General features: G+C 37.4%; 1 protein-coding gene across 1 annotated transcript in view; it reads right to left on the reverse strand.

The window, feature by feature from the left end:
- Nucleotides 1-4679: 4679 nt before the first annotated feature.
- LOC106141057 (rho GTPase-activating protein 100F) overlaps nucleotides 4680-20224 on the reverse strand; it is a 39014-nt gene continuing 23469 nt past the window's right edge. The window contains exons 2-23 of the mRNA XM_060945190.1: nucleotides 19151-19270; nucleotides 18270-18353; nucleotides 17682-17780; nucleotides 15765-15856; nucleotides 15395-15579; nucleotides 14771-14900; nucleotides 14036-14200; nucleotides 13609-13749; nucleotides 13194-13324; nucleotides 12587-13046; nucleotides 12403-12488; nucleotides 12145-12296; nucleotides 11713-11956; nucleotides 11122-11381; nucleotides 10609-10794; nucleotides 10098-10320; nucleotides 9481-9681; nucleotides 8815-9096; nucleotides 7662-7742; nucleotides 6257-6369; nucleotides 5001-5298; nucleotides 4680-4910 (exon numbers count right to left, since the gene is read on the reverse strand). Coding sequence (XP_060801173.1) covers nucleotides 4744-4910; nucleotides 5001-5298; nucleotides 6257-6369; nucleotides 7662-7742; nucleotides 8815-9096; nucleotides 9481-9681; nucleotides 10098-10320; nucleotides 10609-10794; nucleotides 11122-11381; nucleotides 11713-11956; nucleotides 12145-12296; nucleotides 12403-12488; nucleotides 12587-13046; nucleotides 13194-13324; nucleotides 13609-13749; nucleotides 14036-14200; nucleotides 14771-14900; nucleotides 15395-15579; nucleotides 15765-15856; nucleotides 17682-17780; nucleotides 18270-18353; nucleotides 19151-19270 — 3900 coding nt within the window. The 3' untranslated portion in view covers nucleotides 4680-4743. The remainder of the gene's footprint in view (nucleotides 4911-5000; nucleotides 5299-6256; nucleotides 6370-7661; nucleotides 7743-8814; nucleotides 9097-9480; nucleotides 9682-10097; nucleotides 10321-10608; nucleotides 10795-11121; nucleotides 11382-11712; nucleotides 11957-12144; nucleotides 12297-12402; nucleotides 12489-12586; nucleotides 13047-13193; nucleotides 13325-13608; nucleotides 13750-14035; nucleotides 14201-14770; nucleotides 14901-15394; nucleotides 15580-15764; nucleotides 15857-17681; nucleotides 17781-18269; nucleotides 18354-19150; nucleotides 19271-20224) is intronic.

Here is a 20224-nt window from a genome sequence, read left to right on the forward strand (position 1 = left end):
TCGTATTAGTCGTAGGTATCACTCAGATTATCATCTTGGTACTCGTCATCATATCATATAACAACATTAAGAAGGTTTGAATCTCTTAAGATAGAGCCAATTAGCTAAAAAGATTACCAGCCTTACCAAATTCCTTTTAAACAGTCATTTAGAAATACAAAAGTGCACAAGGGAAGGAATAAATAAATACAAAGTTAACGTCGTATTATTTATTTTCGTCTGTGTTCCAGTCGCTCGGTACAGATACGAGCGACGTTTACTGTATAGTACACGTAGTAACGCTACTTTTACCAAATTGTCGAAATACTGATATTATTTGAGGGCGAAGGCCCTGCAACGCAAACTGTCGGCGGCGTCGGGCACCAGAGGAACGCTTACCTTATTCAAACATTAATTTTTCACTAGAAATGTGCATTTTAATACTAATTTCGGAATCAATGTACAGGCAACAAAGCTGTACTGGCCGCTAATATAATATTCCTTTTTTAAACTTAAACCAAAAAAAAAAGTACAAAATATTTCCATAAAGTTGAAGTTCCAACTTTTTTGATTTGTGTCTCAGAAATATTATTTACCTAGTTACATTCTATTAAAAAATATACAACTTTTCGTTTACTATTTGACAAGTATAAGTAATAAAATAATTTGAATGTTAATTAATAAAAAAAAAGAAATATATTATCTTGGAAAAGCCCTATACATATAATCAAAAAGATTTGTTGACTGTACAGTACAATTCTATATACATTAAATATAATATTTATTCAACAACAAATTACATTCCTATAACAAGTTGAGATCTGTACAATCGTGAGACACACAACAGATTCACTCTTGACAATGTAACAAGTGTAAGAAATTGAAAACTGTATGTACAAGCTATAAAAATTAACTTGAAATTTCGTAAAACCATTACAAAAAAACTTGGTTACCCATGAAATTGTTAGTGTCAATGTCATACATAAAATTACGCCTTTTTACGAGAAGGGTAGGTAGAGTCTACATATTATCACTTCCCAAGATCCCTGCATACTTCTTCTGCTTCATCGTTTTAATGAAAAAGCATCAACAACATATTCCTGCTTTTTGGTAAAGTAGGGATACGGACCACTCTCTAGTTCATTATTTTATTTACATAATTCTGTATGTTTTTATATTTTGTTGCCGTTCGTCACTTTATAAATTGGACAAATAAAATATCAAGTTAACCTTTACAGTTGATAAATAACATCACAACAAGAAACATACTAACATACTATGTAGTTACAATATACATAAGTAGCGTGAAACAAAACAACTAAAACGTGTCGGAACATTCAGATTGTAATTATATTCATTCTATATACAAAATTGGCTAAAAAATATTCATTGAATATTTTGTTTATAAAATAATGTTACTGAAATAATATTCGAAACTGCAAAAGAAAATACCTCATAATTAATTTAATTAAATATGTTTTTAAATGTTACGGACACGTTCTGTACTGTGTACCTGTATTCCACATGTCTTCATTATACAGTTATTTGTTTCTCGCTACCTTTCGTATAATAAATAATATCTAAACATGGCTTTGATCGACTACTCACTTCGTTATTTCGGTCGTAAAAGATAGATCTATATTTAATATTTGTGTGTCGTAAATTGTTTTGGTGTCATTAACATTACATTCAATTCCTGATAATCTTAAAATAAAATTAGTTGAAAGAAATAAAGGTCGGCCATTTGATGTATTAAATTACATACATTGCTATTAAGTTACAAAAACTTGAAAAAAGTCGTTGTCTATTTTTATAAAAACAGACGTTATACAACTGTAACACCAAGTTAACCTCTACGAGATCGTAGCAATTTCGTAGCTCATCTACGCTTGCTACGGGGTTTCTCATTCGTAGACGCGCTACATCTGCGCGTCAAAATCCAAATGAACACAATTTTGTTCTGTGATCGCAATTCATACAAGCGTTTTCCTCTGGCTCCCGTTGCCGCTTCAAAGCCAACTGAAGCCGTGCGCCGTCACTACACACTACTACCGCTACCTGCGGTCGACTACTCACTGTCGAGCGACAATTCAAGCCACTTCACTCTATATTGTCTAACACACTGGCCGGAATACGGGGCAGAACCGATATACACCACAACTATATGACAGAGATAGAAAATTCTAGGGTAATATTCATAGGAAATATTAATACGATTTGTATTTATGTAGTTGTCTTAATAATATTTCAAATATATTTTAAATAAATTTATCAATATAATTAACTTCTATTTTTATAGATTATACTTTATTAAATACTTTTAGAATAAATTCTTTTATAGTGTCATAATTTAATTTCAAGCGTAGAAATTGTAGTTTTACTATATTAAAATCATTCGTTAATTTCTTTATTAAAATCAACAGTTAGTTACTAAGGTGAGCGGGACTTCTAGTCTTGATTAATTAAAATGTCATAATAGTTTGCGCGCATTGGTCGGTGCCCCGTACCACGGGCCGAGATCGCATAATCCCACAAGGCATCTTAGTCAATATCCACGATTAAGAAAACATCGCTAGGTATTGTCATAGAACGCCTTCAAGAGAAATGTGATAGTATTCGTTCAGGAATTCCATAATGTAATAGTGTTTAATAGTGTACAGGTGTTCCAAATATGTTTTATTCGATTCCGCGGACGAAATAACTAACAAGTCATTTAGTACTAATATATATGTGCCTAAAGATACTTTTTAAAGTGTAATTTCAGGCCATTCAGAAAGGTTAATTCTCAAATTTAATTTAAGAATATTTCAAAAACAGATTATAGAACTCCTGACGATTATAAAATTTATCAGTTAAAGAGGTATAGGCGAGGTTTTTCAACATAATTCCTAGTTTTATCGATAAAAACGAGACGAGTACAAAAGTAAAAGTATCAAAAACATTTTGTGTCCCATATCAGTCGTGTTATTTGTGCAAATCTATAAAAAGTAGATATTAAATAACAAAATAGTCTTGAATTGTCGCTCAAAAGTTTGCTGTAGCCACGTTGCCTCCGACAGACATATAAATAAGTGTATTATATAATATGAATCTATCATAAATGGACCAATAATGGCAGTGAATGGACAGTGCTGTCATTGGTCGATTTCCTCACCCTTATATGTCTAGCAGACGCTCAAAAAAGAACTGAGGATTTCTTTTCGGATTTTGATTGTAACTCAAGTAATTTATTATTTAAAATCGATAACTTAGAAATATCTTAGTATTTTATTATTACTGTATTTAAAACTTAACGTAAGAACTTTTTAGTAGGTAACAAATTTATTAAGTGAAGTTTTTTTTTATCATACGTCATACGCTGTCGTGTGTACCACAAGCACCCTGAGTACCATAGTTTAAAAGAAAATAGGTTATATATTTGTAAAGGTTGAGTTTTCATACCCAAGAAATCAAAATCCAAAAACAAGTCCTCCGATCTTGAGATTGCGACCGACCTTATCGGACAAAATACCTTTCCACAGAGCACTGAAGACCGCCCCCCGAAAGCCTGACGATGATCTTCCATGCGCTGTGTCCCCTTCCTTCATAGAATCAGCGACTCGTAAAAAGTTCTAACACTATTTATAATAGATAAATATCGTTAATGTATTACTTTAATGAACAAGGATTATTTAGAATATAACATTCATAACATTTGCCTAGTGTCCAATATGTGATCGGACTAAATAAAAAGCAAAGACCGGTTGACGTTATAACAATTCAATTGCAAGTCTTAGAAGTTATTGATAATTTAAACTGTTAGCGTATTAAATTGATAATAAAAATTTTTCGTCCAACCGTGAAGAAAATTCCACATTTATAAAGAAATTGTATGTATAGAAAAGTATACAACCTCGATTCGTACCTACGGTACAAAAGTAGGTGTAATTTTCTACATCGCTATGTACACAATATGTCTTAATATAATATGCATGAGTATAGAGTATATTCAAATGTGGACTTTACTTTTGTTAGTCATATTGGTCTTTGATTTTTACTTAATCTTGTTGTGAGACGCAATCGCTCGTTCTACGACGGATATCCTGCTTGCCTACAGCTACCTGATATGGTCTCAGTCTCAAGACAGTCCCACGCCTGAACTAATACATACACTCTCCCTATTCGAGCTACTGGCTTGAGGCCACGAACGATACCGCAATTCTTTTCAAGGTATAAAAGGACAGGTGAAAATATGCATTGAATTAGTTGATTTGTTACTTCATTTATATTGAGTTTTACACTAAGGAATTCAAATCGACCTGGTGATAGTATCAAATGAAGTCTAAAATATTACGAAGGACGCTAATACAATGAGATATTGTAGCCTGTTTTTGTAGTGTAGTTCTATATTTGAAAAAGTATGAATATCAGTATCATCCGCAGCCGCAAACCTCTGATATGTGGGATGATGTGTGTAGCGCCGCGGGCCGGCCGCCCGACGCCCGGCGGTACAAAACTGGAGCGTACCTACGTTACACGATATTATATACAATGTACAATACAATATTCATAAACACTATAGTGGCTACGGGGCGGAGCCCGGCGGCCGGCGAGGCGAGTCAGCAGGTATACATTCTCACAATAATATACATCGTAACTCGCTCTATATAACAATTACACGAGCGCGCAGCACGCTCGTCAAACAACATAATATACAGCGGAATCGTAGCACTCTTTCGATTCGATTAAAAAAATTGACTAGAAAATCTCAATTCGCTATGAGCACTATGTGTGCGTGGATGAGGAAAAAATATCGGCGGCGCGCCAGGCCTCCGCCTCCTCCTCGGCGTCGTACTGCTGCAGGAACGGGTTGGTGGAGCTGTAGCGGGGGCTCAGGGCTCCGCTGGCGTTCAGGGTCACCGCCAGGCCCGCCGATGTTCCCGGGATGGCGGAGCGGGGCGACTCGCGCGATGTGTCCCGCCCGCTCGATTCGCGGGGAGTCAAGTCCCGTGGCGTCAAATCTCTAGGCGTCATTTCTCTCGGAGTCATCTCTCTTGAGGAGTTCTCCCGCGGCGTGCTGGTCCGGGGGGAGTCTCGAGGGGATGCTCTTGGAGAATTCCGGGGAGACATTCGCGGCGAGCTGGCCCGTTCAGGCTGGCGGAGGATGGATGACACGGAGCCGCCATGTTTGATGGTGTCCGCCGGGCTGTGACTGCCGGAGCTACTGCTGGGCGAGCCGGGCGATGAGACCGTCACTTGACGGGAGCGAGGCGGAGCGGGCAGTGGGCCGCGAAGAGGCGACTGCGGACGATATTGGCCGACCCTGACTGATGAGAGAACCTGCAATGCGAAGTTTGGATATTTATAAACGAGTTTGGTGTTGGCGTTTGTTTCGTTTGCGTACTGGAGAGAGACCGTGTCTGAATAACGTATAGCACAATAGATTTTGGTGCTTTCAAAGAGAATATGGACAAATTTATTTTCTCGAGTTTTCTTTCATTTGTTCGATCACGTAATGTGACAAAGTGGCGTCTCTACGCTTTTAGATGTGACATACCCAAATACATTTTTGAAAGCAATAAGTATGGTATTTGCCAAAAAAGTGGTATGATAAAAAATATAATCACTTCAAAGCAGCATTTAAACAAAACCTTTGAACTGAAACTGCGGTTAACAAAGAAAAACAATTGAAATTGATCAATTGATTTTGATCGCAGTCAAAACATATTTCCTTGCCAGACTATGTTAAAACACATTATTTTCTTATATTATATATTTGCCATTAGGTTTATAGACAAAAAATTGTTTCAAAACGCTGCATTGAGATCATTCGCATGTATTCGTTACAAATGAAATCAGAATAAAAACGAAGCTTTCAAATATTTGTGGATTTACAGATCAGAATCCTCTTTAGGACTAGTGATCAAAATTATTCAATTTATTAACTAGCAACATTTGAAACGAATACTACATCGAGTTTAGTAAAAATACAAAAAGTGTAAATTTTAGCTTCATGGAGATGAAGTGTTAGGCTCTGAACTCACTTATCACACACATAAATCGTTTGGACCCTAGGCCGTATTCTATACCAAAGTATTAAGTTATTTAACGGCACCAACATTTCAACTTATATTTCAAAAGTTTACCATATATTTCAGTCTCTTACTGATTACACCAATCACAAAGAGACTGAAAGGTCTTCATCATATTTTTATTATTTCGATTAAGTTTACCATGTTGTTTATATCCTATAGCAGTGGTAGGTAAATGCGTTCAGAGCTAAGCAGTGCGTACGTACATGTGCGGGCGGCGAGCGGTCGGGCGCGGGCCGAGCCGAGAGAGCTGGCGGCTGAGATGCTGCTGATGCTCCCACTGGAGGCCGATATGGACTGGCTGAGGGCGGAACTCGGCCTGGAGGGGGGCGTTCGTTAGCATGTGATCGGGTGAAGGTTTGCGTTTGCACGACGTGTTCGGTTTTTGAATCTTTTATGAATTTCGAATGTATGGTGATGAAAATTTTTATTCTTCATTCAAATGATGATTCAGATTATTTTTTTTATTGAAGTCTTTTTTTTTAGTTCTTTTACCTTTTATTTTGTTCCAACGATTCAAGAAATGAATGGCATTCCGGGAATTTTTGTGTTAGTTAAACCATTGACATGATTATAATTAAGTTAATACTCTAACAGCTAAACTCAGGTCGTTTGCATTAAAATCTTATCGGTCAAATTTTTGTATATTTTCTTCAGTTCAATGACTTAGGACAAATTATATATCCAAGTGAAATAATAAAACTTCTTATTAACATTCTTGATTTTTTTTCTTTGTCGTACAAACGCAAACCATCTTTTACTGCAGTTTCTAGAGATATCATGCAAGTATCTTTATATTTTATTATATAAAAATGCTTCTAGTTTTATATTCGCATAATGCATGTAATTTCACTATATTTTCTATAGTTTCATGCTTTATTATTATGAAACAATCTTCAACTATATTTATCTACCATTTAATGCAATTCATCATTTGATATTTTCCTATATCTTCTATCATTCAATTCTTAATTTGCATCATATAAACTTCTATTTCATGTCAGACATTTGCCTTTTATTTCAAATATTGAAATTTGACTACATCACTAAAATCTTTTTATTTTTTGGTAAGTACCTAATGATGCAATATGATTTTGAATTCTAGTTCTGTCATGCAACTAACATGCAGAATATGAGATATGTTTAGTGTTCTATTGTTTTGTATTTAAAGTGATGTATTTTGTTAGTTCAAAATAATTACAATTTTCGTAGGAACTGCAAGAATAAGGTCTTCTTCGGACACCTTTTTGGAAATAGCAACAAATGAATTTAATAAATCTAAGAGACAATTTTGTAAGTGGCACCGATTTTGTTACGCCAAAACTCAATTCACAGAAATAGTTTAATCAATTTAAATAACTGTTTCATAAGCACTTTGCAAGTTAACTCATCATTCTTATGTTAACGTTATTTTACAAACTTTCCTTGCAACCCATGTATAATTTGAAACGAACAACGGAAATACATCTGCGTGACAAATTGAATCGGATAATCTCAATTTCTTTATCTTAACCAATACTCGATCGATCATCGTAGTCTATTCGTTCCCCAATACACTCTTACACATACTCGCGTAACAAAATCGGTTCATTGACCTCAATAGATCTTAACCTTGGGGGTGGATGAGTGAGCCCGCTGGCGACGCACTGGCTTTGCTTCCACGCAGCACGGGTGCTGGCTCGCCGCGCCGAACTGTCTACAAACATACATGCGTTAAGGTACCGTTTAGCTCTTGCTTGGCCTTGGCGGTGAGAGACTCTGGTTGTTTGATGAAGCTCCGGTTGTACTTCCAAAAAAAACTTTCTACATTTTTTTAGATTGCAAGAAACATCAAGCGCCCAATACACTGCACGCGAAGTTGACAAAAAATTGCGATATAACAATATTAACTCCAATATTATTTGATTTGATTACCGAATAAGATAGTGTGGTACAGATTTTTATTAGAAATCAATGTTTAAACGCAATAAAGATAACCGTTTAGCTGTTCTTGGCTTTGGAGGTGAGAGCCTCGGTTGTCAGCTGAAGCGTCGGTCGTACTTTCAAAAGTTTGGTCTAAATGAAGTAACCTTTTACAGAACAGTATGGTATGTTACTTGCTTGCGCAACACAACTATGGTATCTAAGATTTCTGCTCCCAAAATGCCAAAACTGCATTTTAAATAATCCTCACCTGATCGCAAAATAAACCGAACACGTCATCCTAAAAAATACATGATGATTCATACAAGGCACAGAAGTGAATAGTGATTTTTAAACGTCCATGGTTTAACTCAAGTGCAACCTCACTTCGCCTCGTTCACGTTCCTAAGTTGTCGTTATATTGCTTGTCAAAGATATTGCATTAGACACGAATCGACAAAAGTCTTACTGACTAACTTCCCTGAAGACTTCAACGGGTTGTCAAAGCGAGGAGTATATTGGGTAGCTGCAGAATGTATGAATCACTGGTGATCGTGAAAAATAAAAAAGCCAGTGATATTTCAGAAAAAAATTGAGCAAGCTGTTCAAAATTAACACTAACAATCAGTTTATCGCCCTTATTGAAGATATGAACACCACGTTTAGTAAACTTTACGCTCATGACATATAACCTTATTAACCATTACAACTATTATACAAGAAAGGGAGAAACTTTAAAAATTTCAGTTTTCTATGCTTCATAATGCCAAACATGTCGTTCATATCAAGGAAAAGTGTTAATTGGCGGCGTGTAGTGCTTGAACAGTATTGAAACTCAAATGAGACAGTCAGAAGACATTACCTGAACGCTTAGGAGGCGGCCAAATCTGGAGCAGTGCTTGCAAAACATGGATCGGTCTTTGGTACTCCAGTTCATTCGGGGTTTGAGAGTGAAGCATTAAAGGTGGGGCCAATGCCACTGCGAGGTGTTGTGGCGACATCTTGTTGCGGTCTTGGGCAGCTACGACCAAAGCCAAATGGTCCAGAAGGAAAACCAGAGTAGCTCGGGCTGCCCGCGGGAGACATTCCACTATAGACGCCATGAGGCGAGCGTTCCCTTCTCGGTCATCGGGGAGGCAAACGGCTGTGGTAAAATAAGGTTTTGTTTAGTAACGCTTATTGGAAGGTTTTGCCCGCCTTCAACTTATTTTTTCTTCCGGTAATATTTTCGATAAATTCTCTATTATTATTTTTTCATATTTCAGTCAGTAATGTAAAAATTAATTTAATATTGATTTATACTACAAATAATAGTTTATGTTATACATGGTATTACAAGTTCAGCAGTCACTTATTTCATAGGCATTTTGCTTTATCCTGCAGGATTAATGATATACCCATTTATATTAGAACTGAATTGTAAAAAGTTTATGCAATAAATAAATTTAATTGAAAAAGATCAACACCTAAACACGCATTTACTTTATTTCACCAAGAAGTATAAACGTTTCAAGAAAATATGATTTACCCAAAGCATCCACAGTCATCTGGAACAGGCAGCGGCTGAACAATGGCTGCGGGAGTTCCCTAAGGTAGTCCTTCAGGAGGCCTGTGATGACGTTGATGTCGGGAACCGAATCTGGGGCCAGCTCCACTCCACGGGCATTCCTCTCAAATGCTTCTCGAAGGATCCGCTTTTTACTAGCTGAACCGCATAACCTGTATAGGCCTGAGACAAATATTTTTAGGTTTTACTTAACTTAGTCGCCAAAATTGGAATCGAAGGATTAGTTTTTTAAATTTACTAAGAGGAGTAACATTGCTATCCAAAGTATGACAATGGCAGGTTTTTTTATCTTCGAACCATTTGCTGACAGAATGAATTCGTATTTCTCTGTTGACAAATTCTTAAAAAATGTAAAGCCATTTTGCCAATCAACAGATGACGAAATATTATATTGTTGAACATGATAGAATCACATGGTGGGCCAGAGGATCAAGATATAGAGTATATAAAGATTATAGAGTGTTCTATGTACCTTGCTAACAAAACTAGGTTTGTGGTGACTATGACAATCTATTCTCCAACCAGTTCTATCTGTAAAGAGACAACAACAACTGTCAAAATGCTTTTATTCAACTTACCGATGATATCAAGCCCCCGTCTCTCAATCTCCTCAACACATCGCCTCACTATGAGAGGTACGGGAGGCGCATGAGGAGGTCTGACCTCCCTCGCCACAACCGCTTCCAGTTCCGCCCCAAACAGTGGTGGTGGAGATAACCTTGATGGGGCGGGTCGTCGTTTGAACAGCTCGTGTGGTTCCGTGTGGCGGAAGCGGACGTATAAAGTGCCGCGAGGCTCCATCTGGTGGGAGAAATACATATTAAATTACCATGAATACTTCATCTTTTTAGCAGGTAGCAGTAAATATAAATATTTTGGCTTCACCTTTTCCAAAGCTGTTGATATCAAAGTTTGTAACGGTCTGAACAGATTTTGGATACATTAGCGTAAGGGGCTTTAAGAAAACGAGTACAACTGGGAACACTTACAGATGAGAAAGAGAGTTTGTGAATCTCTATCATTTAAATTCTGTGTGCAACTTCATACAATAATTTAAAATTATCATGAAACAATATCAGGAATTCTTACCTTGATAGCCAACTGGTGAGACGGTGATCGCGATAGGATATCAGGAAGTATGACCATGCCCCGGTAGCACAACTTGTGTCTATGCTGAGGGTCCCAGGAGTACACAAGGACGTCAAGCTGCCTGTTGTCAACCAGTTCCAGCTCAAACGATTCGTCCCAATCGAATTGGAGTTCTCCGGTCCTGACCTGGAAATTGGTATTTAATGGAGAAATCTGACAGAAATTGGTATACAATCTTTTTCAGCTACTTTATTTTTTCTTCAAAGTTAATCAAGAATATACTTATTGATTTTAACGAATCATCTAAATTGCTGAACCAAAGAAATCTAAATAATCTGAATTCTACATGGAATGCCGATTTGCTCATGCGTCCTTGAAATTACTATATGAACTCTATTTAACAGTGCACATCATTTGATTCAAAGTCTTATAATGTAATGAATCAAAGAATATAAGTAAAACATGAACTTTTGAAATTAAATCCAATATTTTAAGACAGCAACGGTAACTTACCACAGTTCTAGCCTTATGCACACGATCGCACTCCAGTACACAGTACAAATCCCTCGGAGCGACTGGTGGCTGCGCAGGAGCCAGTGGTCCCGAGGGCGGGGATCCAGGAGAAGATCCCGTTGGAGCGGGCCGGAGACCCCGCCCAGCTAACAGGTGAACCCATAACATCCCCGAAATACCACCAGATAAACGAGAGAGACCAGTCATGGAAGCTGAGAGACCTCCAGACCCTGGTTTCTCCACTTTGTATTTTAGGAACTCTGTAACAAAGGAACGATTTACGACTTATAATCTGGTAAAGTTACAAATGCGTTGTTTTTGTCATTATATAAATTCAGTCACCTTAATAAAATATTTTTGAGTCGATGCGACATAAAAAAGGACAAAATTAAGTTTTAATAAACTTTTGTTAAAAATGATGTTGAACAAATGTTATCTTAATCTTTAATATTTTAATTAATAAGCTTATAATACTGAAACTGTTACATTCTTCCACGTGAAATGTGTCATGATCATATAAATAACTAACTAACCTAATGTAACTAACCACGGAAAAACAGGTCTCAATAGAGATCCACTAAAGCTACATACCATTAGGATTGATGTCAAGATGTCGCTGATGTCTCGATCCCGGCGTAGGTACTGGACTTGGATTAGGGCAGTTGAACCTTGAGCCAAGTTCCAACAGCTGTCTCACTCGACGGGCAGAAGGAGATCCTCCGGCTGTCGGTCCAAGTTGTTGGGACGATAACGATCGAGCTGGGAGATGCCGAGGCCTTTCCATTCGGCGGCTTGCGAGGCCGAGTGATGATCCGAAACGACTGCCGCTTTCCATCTACAAATAAATATCACGACGAATTGAGAATTTGATGTCGTCATAAATATTGATAGATTTTCATTCGAATCTTACAATCTTGATATGAGATAATTTCATGACATTTTCTTATAATTGTAAACCCAAAGAAACAGTTAGATACAAATTTACTAATATAAAATCATTTTTGAAGAGGTACCAGAACGTACATTTTTGAGCGCATCATGTATATTCTCGGCAGAATAATGTGTAGGTAAACGGGGACGCAACGTCTCATATAAGGCGCTGGTGGAGGGCGCGCGAGACAGCCATGCTCGGTACTCGTCCGAAGTGAACACTGATGGCGAAGATGGTAGACGACCTGCAAAGCAACAGAGTTAAAAAATACCAAGCTATCCTTTTAGATATTAATTTGTATAGATGGAACTTCAGCAATGGAATCAAAAATATACAAATTTTTCGGTTACCTCTGGAAGAACGAAGATCTAGTCGAGAAGATAATGGTTCTGGCTCATCCTGAAGAACGCTGCCTGCGCGTCTACTTAAGCCCAATCTGTTGAAAATGATTCATGAGTTACTGAGTTCATTCACTTATTAGTACTTATATCAAAAGTATAGTTAAGTGTAAAGTATTTTATGACTAGTTCTTACCTTTGCCCTGTCCCTCTTACGTCTCTTGGCAAAGAATTAAACTTCGATCCAATGTCTCTGCCAAGCGTGCTACTCCTGTAACCACTTAGACCAGAATAATATGGAGTCCTTGTTGGAGCTGTTGCTTCTGTGTCTGAAGAATAATCCAAGCTTCTATTCCGCCTACTTGTTCCATATTTGGAACTATATGACGGTAATCCCAATCCCGTAGTGCCATATCCTCCTCCGAGAGTTGATCCTAATCCAGTTCCAGATAATCCTGTTCCAAGTCCAGAACTCGTCAGCCCAGATCCAACTAAGCTTGATCCTGTGAGTCCACTTAGGCCGGTAGTAGATAATCCTGAAGGAAGACCAGGTCCCAAGCCAGAAGATAAACCTGAGCTGGTTAATCCGCTGCCCGTCAGACCTGTTCCTGTCATTCCTACGCCACCATATCGCTGATTATATCTCAAACTTGTTGCTGTAAAGAATGAAAATGTTATCGACAATTACATTTTAGAGAATAACACCAAGTAGTTACTATGTGGTGGACTCAATGCCGGCTAAAACTTTGCATGCTTCTACAAAATTATGAATAGTTCTTGTAAAGCTTTTATTTAAGACTTACCCCCAGGACCAGCGGCGGAAGCTTTCAAACTCGATCTCAGCAAGGAGTGGCGACCAAAGTCCGAGTGCGTCTCTGCTCTTGGAAGCTGTTGTTCTGAACCAGAACGAGGTACACGACCACCATATCTTGAGCTGTAAAATATGTTAGTAGATAATTATTTTAACGAAGATGTCCACATGGACAGATGGTTTTTCTCTTTTATTCAACAATGCGACATGAATGGTGAGATAAAAAAGTATTTCAAGAACTGATTTGTGTAACGACAACTTAAGAATATCTGGACCGAAACAAATTACTTTTTATCAAAAACAAAAAAAAATACATAGCGATAGCAGACCTATAGCTTTGAAACATAGAGGTGTAGTATGCAAAAGTAGTCAATTTAACATAAGAAAGATATTAAAACTGTACTAACCTTCCAGTATCACCTGGGTACAACGAATGCACCTTCTCCGCTAAACTCTCCAGGGTGTTCGGATATGATCGCTCGTATGGTACAAAATGAGTTGTCGAAGATTTTGGTTGCTCAGTGATCACGGGCGGTGGTGGCCTGTAACTGAAGACATAAGTTAGAAAGATAATTTAGTGTCTGCTATAGTGCAGATATGATATAGTGCAGATGAATGACTCTTGAAATTTATTACATTGGATCACTTGATGAAAGTTTTTTTTTTTTAATTGTATGTAATCACCTGACCGGATTCAGGTAAATATTTTTCATAGAATTCCTGATTAACTTAAACTTATATTATATATATTCATACAGACATCTTTCAATTAATTGAATTCCTCAATATGAACAACAATTATCTTGATTACTTTTAATATTAATTCCAACTTACCTCCACGTGGAATGGTCAGACGGAGGTCTGGGATTATAATACAAATCAAGAGCCGTGGAGTCAGGTGACAAGGCTCCCAGCTGAAGACGACTTCTTTCTTCCCGGCCGTCTCCTACGGGACGCACACTGCTCCCAGGGCCTCCCGTAGAACGGAGTGTACCATGTCTAGAGAATTATGGCAATTTATAAATAATACCGGTATTAAACGCGCACGTAACGTACCTTTATTTTATTTCCGACTTTTTCCGAAGTTTTCAGATGATCCGTGATCACCACCTATCACGATCATTGCAACATGTTTCGAAGCGTTCGAGATAAAATTAAGTTATGTACATGCGTGTTTAATACCTACATTATTTATTAAAAGAATACACAATGCAATGCGCGAATTTTAAATAAATTTTGAAGATGATAATATAAGTACAATTTAGAATACATTTTATAAGTGACTATGATTAAATACAGCGATGCTATAGAAGAGAATACAGCATGATTTTATTTCCAATCAAATGTCAGTGAATCAATAATGATTGTAATTGTTTTTCTTAAATATGATTTTAATACAGATTGTGTGGCGATAAATGAGTATTTAATAAATTTGATAGTGGTAAACAACAGCAAAACGGAGGAAGTTTACTTATTACGAATATTCTAAAAGCGTTGATGCAGTTCTCAATGAAAACTTTTACTCTAAATTGATTGGGGTTTGAAACACTGGAGTCAAATAACACTTACTGTGAGTAGAGACCATCGACCCGATCCCTGTCACGGTCATCGTCATCACGGCAGTCCCTCTTCAGCACCACGACTGGGGGAGGCTTGTGTTCCGAACGCGGCAGCGAAGGGGACCCTGGGCCTGATTTACCTGAACAAATTGAATTGTACTTCTTAATTTTCTGCTGTCATAAGAACATTACCTTAACATATTGTTGTGTGTATGTATGCCCAAAAGTAAGCCGTAGCCTTGTGGTATGGAATAATAGGACATAAAGCAGCCTTCGATCTTTCTTTTAATATTTCTATTAATAATGATGTTGAAGATCATTTAATAGGTTAATAATATTTGAGGAACTTGAAATGCACCTGAAAACGTTTAGCAGTCTAAATATGAAATTAGTGAAGTAGCGCAATAAGTATGTCCAGTTACCTCATATTTATTTTGCGAACATACTTATTATGATGAAACTTGGATCTTTATTGAAACTTCTAAACTTCATTTAGAAGGTTTTCCACATTATGCATCGAACAGCAATTTAGTAACTTATTAAGATGATAACTCAGATCTTTTGCAAAACCGAATTTCTTTTTAAATTTAAACCCTAGAACCCGAAACAAAGATCGAATTCAAAGTATTTCTACCTTTCCTCTGCCTCGTGCAAAGCAGCAACCGCCTTGGTATCGACATGATAATCACCACGTCGTCCAGAGACATCCTCCTCACATCCACCAGGTTCACTGCCAGGATTTCATCACCAACTTTCAGACACCCACTGTTGTACACAGCCGACTCTAATGCTATCCTGGATATGAAGACACCGTCGGTCCTGAAAGGAAGTAAGAAAGTATTTAAAAAAAAATTATGCGGGACAAATCACACAGATTGAGCTAATACTACAAATTAACTTCGAGACTTATGATTATACTAACTCAACGATATAAAATCATTCGTTTTACAGCGAAAGAAGTCGCAGGCAAAATCTAGTATGTAAAAAACACAATGCATAAATACCTGGCACCGCCGTCTCCTTCCCGAATGTATAAGCCCAGGGTTTGTCCAGGACGCTTCACGATCTCCACTAGTTGGACTATGTGGCGGGAGTCCTGGGCGAGAAAGTTTGGTGTTATTAAATTAATAATGATTTGTACCACGGTCAACCACCATTTAAGAAGCATACTAGGTACAATTATTACCTTTGCAAGGGTTTTTTATTGTACTTTAATTTTTTCTATAGAAAGCATACTAGGTACAATAATTACCTTTGCGAGAGTTTCTTTATTTTATTTTAATTTTTTCCATAGATAAGCCAATCAATCCGTTATACTCGGAACCAGGTGAATACATTTCTAAATACATATTATATGAAGTTTTAAAAATATCTTAATTATACTGCCTAACAAAACCTATATATGCCGTGTGGTTCTCGGCACCAATACAAAAAAGAATAGGACCACTCCATCTCTTTCCCATGGATGTCGTAAAAGGCGACTAAGGGATAGGCTTACAAACTTGGGATTATTTTTTAGGCGATGGGCCAGCAACCTGTCACTTTTTGAATCTCAATTCTATCATTAAGCCAAATAGCTGAAAGTGGCCATTTAGAAGACTAAATGGCCACTTTCGGCTATTGAAAGATCAAGACTGTTGGCTCTGTCTACCCCGCGAAAGAAATAGACGTGACCATATGTATGTATGTATGTAACAAAACCTAGGATGTTTTGTTAGGCAATTTCACAATTCACTCTTCACATTTATTCAAAAACATTAATATTCAATTTCGCGAATTCCTAGTAAATAAACATTCCCATCCCGCATAACCAGAATTCACGCAATATTGGATCAGACCGCAGGCTGTCATCCTGCGGCGTATAACATAGCTTCCCAACAATACCAGACTAGATTGCATTCACATTCCACGCGATGTAGGCCAGCCCGAACAATAAAACCGTGGAGTAGACTCGTTTCTTTCACGGGAGGTTACGAGTTTAGAATTCGGGTCAATGGAGCGCGGAAAATTGCCTATTTCGAGAACAACTGCATGGTATATGGAACGGTTATTCTGATATGTCGTCGAATCAGTAATCCGTAATTGGCTCGATTATTTGGAAAGTGAAGCTTGACGCATTGCAAATTAAACCGGGTGTCATTCAGCGGTAAATTACGCTTAGCTGTTGCCTTGCTTGTTGAATGTTCCGTCGTTGTTGAAGTATTATGTTTATTCACTAAAGCGGTACTACTAACTTTAATTATGCTTTATCTATTTCTAAGACAAACTTTATAGAAGGACTTGGTTCAAAAATTGACTTGTTTCTTGCAAATAATAACGTGCGGAATCTTTAAACCTCTGTTAGTCTCAATGGTTGACTGGGAGATAATACTTCTAGCATTAAGTCCGTCTATCGTGCTATACATTACTGATTTGTTCAATGAAGTTGAAATAAAGAAATAAATATCTTAAGGTGACACCTTAACTTGACGTCTGCCTAGAATCACAATCCTGAAGTGGTAATAACACCATGCGACTCCCGTCTGATAGTTAAATGCACGGTGTAAAGTACACGACCGTGCATGGAAACCTAACTAAGCTTGGAGCTTGCTAACATACGAGTATCTAATCGTATGCATATGAGATTGGCTCACGATGTTAAATCATCCTAAGTGACTAGTCGATGTGCATTCGACCACGATTTAGATTTAAGAGATCTATATTTGTAAATTGACGTCCGTGAAAATGCTGCAGTGTAGTTTGTTCCGCCGCTTTTTTTTTCACATGTGATTTGTAAGCGGTAGTAGATATAATTAGATTTAACTGATGTGATGACAATAAGTGATACCTCGTATCCAATTTTGAAAATAAATCTATTCTGACCTACATCTGTTATACGTCCTGTTATGAATGTGCAAGTTTCCCGACGATGTGTAACTCACCTGTAATGAGAAGAATTTCTTGGCGGCTTCAATATTGTTCCGTCCCACTTGCCTCAGCTCTAGAATTCGCACGATCATCTCGCCCCGGCGCTCCACCGCCTGGACATAATTTCACTGATAACTACAGAATTGGAAACTGAGTGGTGGTCAACACAATTTCTTGTCTAACGTCTTAATTTGGATCTCAAAGAATAATGGCATATCAAGACTACCATAGTCATGTTTAAAACTCAATAATCTGTCATGGTTTCTCAAGAATCTATCTAGTTTTCTAATTGTAAATCTTTTCATTAGAGTGATAGACTTTAAAAAGGGACAGAATTCAAGAACGAAACACAACAAAAAGGAATCTTCATTCTTACCCGAGTTTCAAAGTTTTTGAGTTTAGAGTAATCCAAATAATATTTTGAATGCGACTACTAATTACATTTGTTTGTACCTTACGAGTATCTTCAGACTGAAGACTGAAAAGAGCTTATTGTGATTTTCGTTTCGTAAAAATACATTACTTCATACGACAGCGAAAGCAAGCGCAACCGTGTAAGAAATAAATCTATACAATGAAATATAATAAATGCAATAACTCACCTCGAGCGCCGCGGCCGTGGTCGAGTCGTGGTCATTTTCTACCATTTCAATTTGCCTGAAGATTTCATTGCTAACACCCGATACCTGAAACATATAACAATGTAACTATTTAGTGATGTTTAAGTCTTTAAGCGAGGTTTGTCCGTAGTTCCTGTGCTAGTCCCTGGAAGATACCACGGGAATTATTTTAATTGTGGTCCCTAAAATTAGTTTAAGCCATAAAACTTACAAAATAAAGATTTCTTAGTGTTTACGTCATATGAACTTAATCTTCCTGGCAGTCCTTGTTACGACACACCTCTTAGGAGCGGAGCCCAGGATGCGCCTTTGACAAATATCCTGGCTTGGCTTAGTCAAGTTTATATTTTTATACACGTAGCAACTTCCGTCTGACCTCCGCAAAAAATATACACCTCCTAACAACAACCCCATAAGGTTCCAACAGTAAACGCAAAGTGGCAAGTGGTCCCTGGGACCAGTTCCTTGTAGATGATTAGCCACCCAACCAAAAACTTTCACAACTTGCGTTACTAATAAATTAAAACTCAGAACAGTTTTGACTGTATAGATTTTTTACATACATACATACATATGGTCACGTCTATATCCCTTGCGGGGTAGACAGAGCCAACAGTCTTGAAAAGACTGTTGGCTCTGTTCAGACATTCAGCTATTTGGCTTAATGATAGAATTGAGATTCAAATAGTGACAGGTTGCTAGCCCATCGCCTAAAAAAGAATCCCAAGTTTGTAAGCCTTTTACGACATCCATGGGAAAGAGATGGAGTGGTGCTATTCTTTTTTGTATTGGTGCCGGGGACCACACGGCACATTGATTTTTTTAAAGATTTACATAAATAAAATAAAAAATAATAGAATTACCTTCCGGAAGTCAGGCTGTAGAACGCACGGCGGCGCGTGGTTAGCGCGCGGCGGCTGCGGCGGGCCGGGCGGCGCGCGGCCCGGCGACGCCGTCAGGTCCGGCGCCGCGCGGCCATTTTCCTGCAACAATTATTTGTTCTAATGTTAATTATAAGCATTTTTAAAGCTATACTTAGCAATTACAGCATGACTTAGTACGAATAGATTGCAGTCTATGTGAGTCTGAATCAGTTCTTTGACTGACTTTTCATCGACAACAGAATGGACTCCTACTTTTCCTAGTCGACGAAACGTTCAAAGATAAAAAGAAGATGAGTCGTTCAAGGTCCCGGTTATGAAAATTCGTTAAACCGATTGTATCAATCAATCATAGGCCAAACGATGGTCGTAGAACAATTTCAGCGCATGTTTAGCCTGCGTGCCCTCAACTCCATTCCAAGTTTAATATAAAAATTGGTTCAGCAAGGCGTGAAAGGACAAACAAACAGTCATTTGGATTTATGATTATAGAATAAGAATTTTTGGGTGACTTGTTGGGGAATTGATACAAGTAACTAACTAAACTTGTATAACTAGTTTATTAAATCTATATAATGAGTGATATATGTCTTGAAAACTAACTGAAACTTTATGCAGGCCATTTTGTCAAACACTTTTTATTCTTTAATGTAATATCAATGAAGTAACTTTTAAAATACTGCATGTTTGAACAAATAAAGAAGGAAAAACAAAATAAAACTAAATACAGCTACCGCAAAAGTAAAAATAATGAAAATTTCCATCCAACCCTTTTCATTCAGGAATTATTACTTAACAAACAAACGGGGGGCGTTCTCCATTTCCGCCTCTTTGCAATATCGTCACATCCTTTTCCAGCACAAATCAAAAATGTAGCAGAAATATAATGAAGATTTTAATCTTTTTTTTTACTGGAAATTAAAAATTGTCCTCAATCAACCTGATGGCAAACCCTATGAGATCTAACACGCTCCTATCTCAAATAATGCCTAAACCTAGTATATCTTTCCATACAATACTTACTGTCTTCTTTATATATATACATTCAGTCAGAAA

This window comes from Amyelois transitella, chromosome 7, assembly GCF_032362555.1.
Source record: "Amyelois transitella isolate CPQ chromosome 7, ilAmyTran1.1, whole genome shotgun sequence".
Classification (NCBI taxonomy): domain Eukaryota; kingdom Metazoa; phylum Arthropoda; class Insecta; order Lepidoptera; family Pyralidae; genus Amyelois; species Amyelois transitella.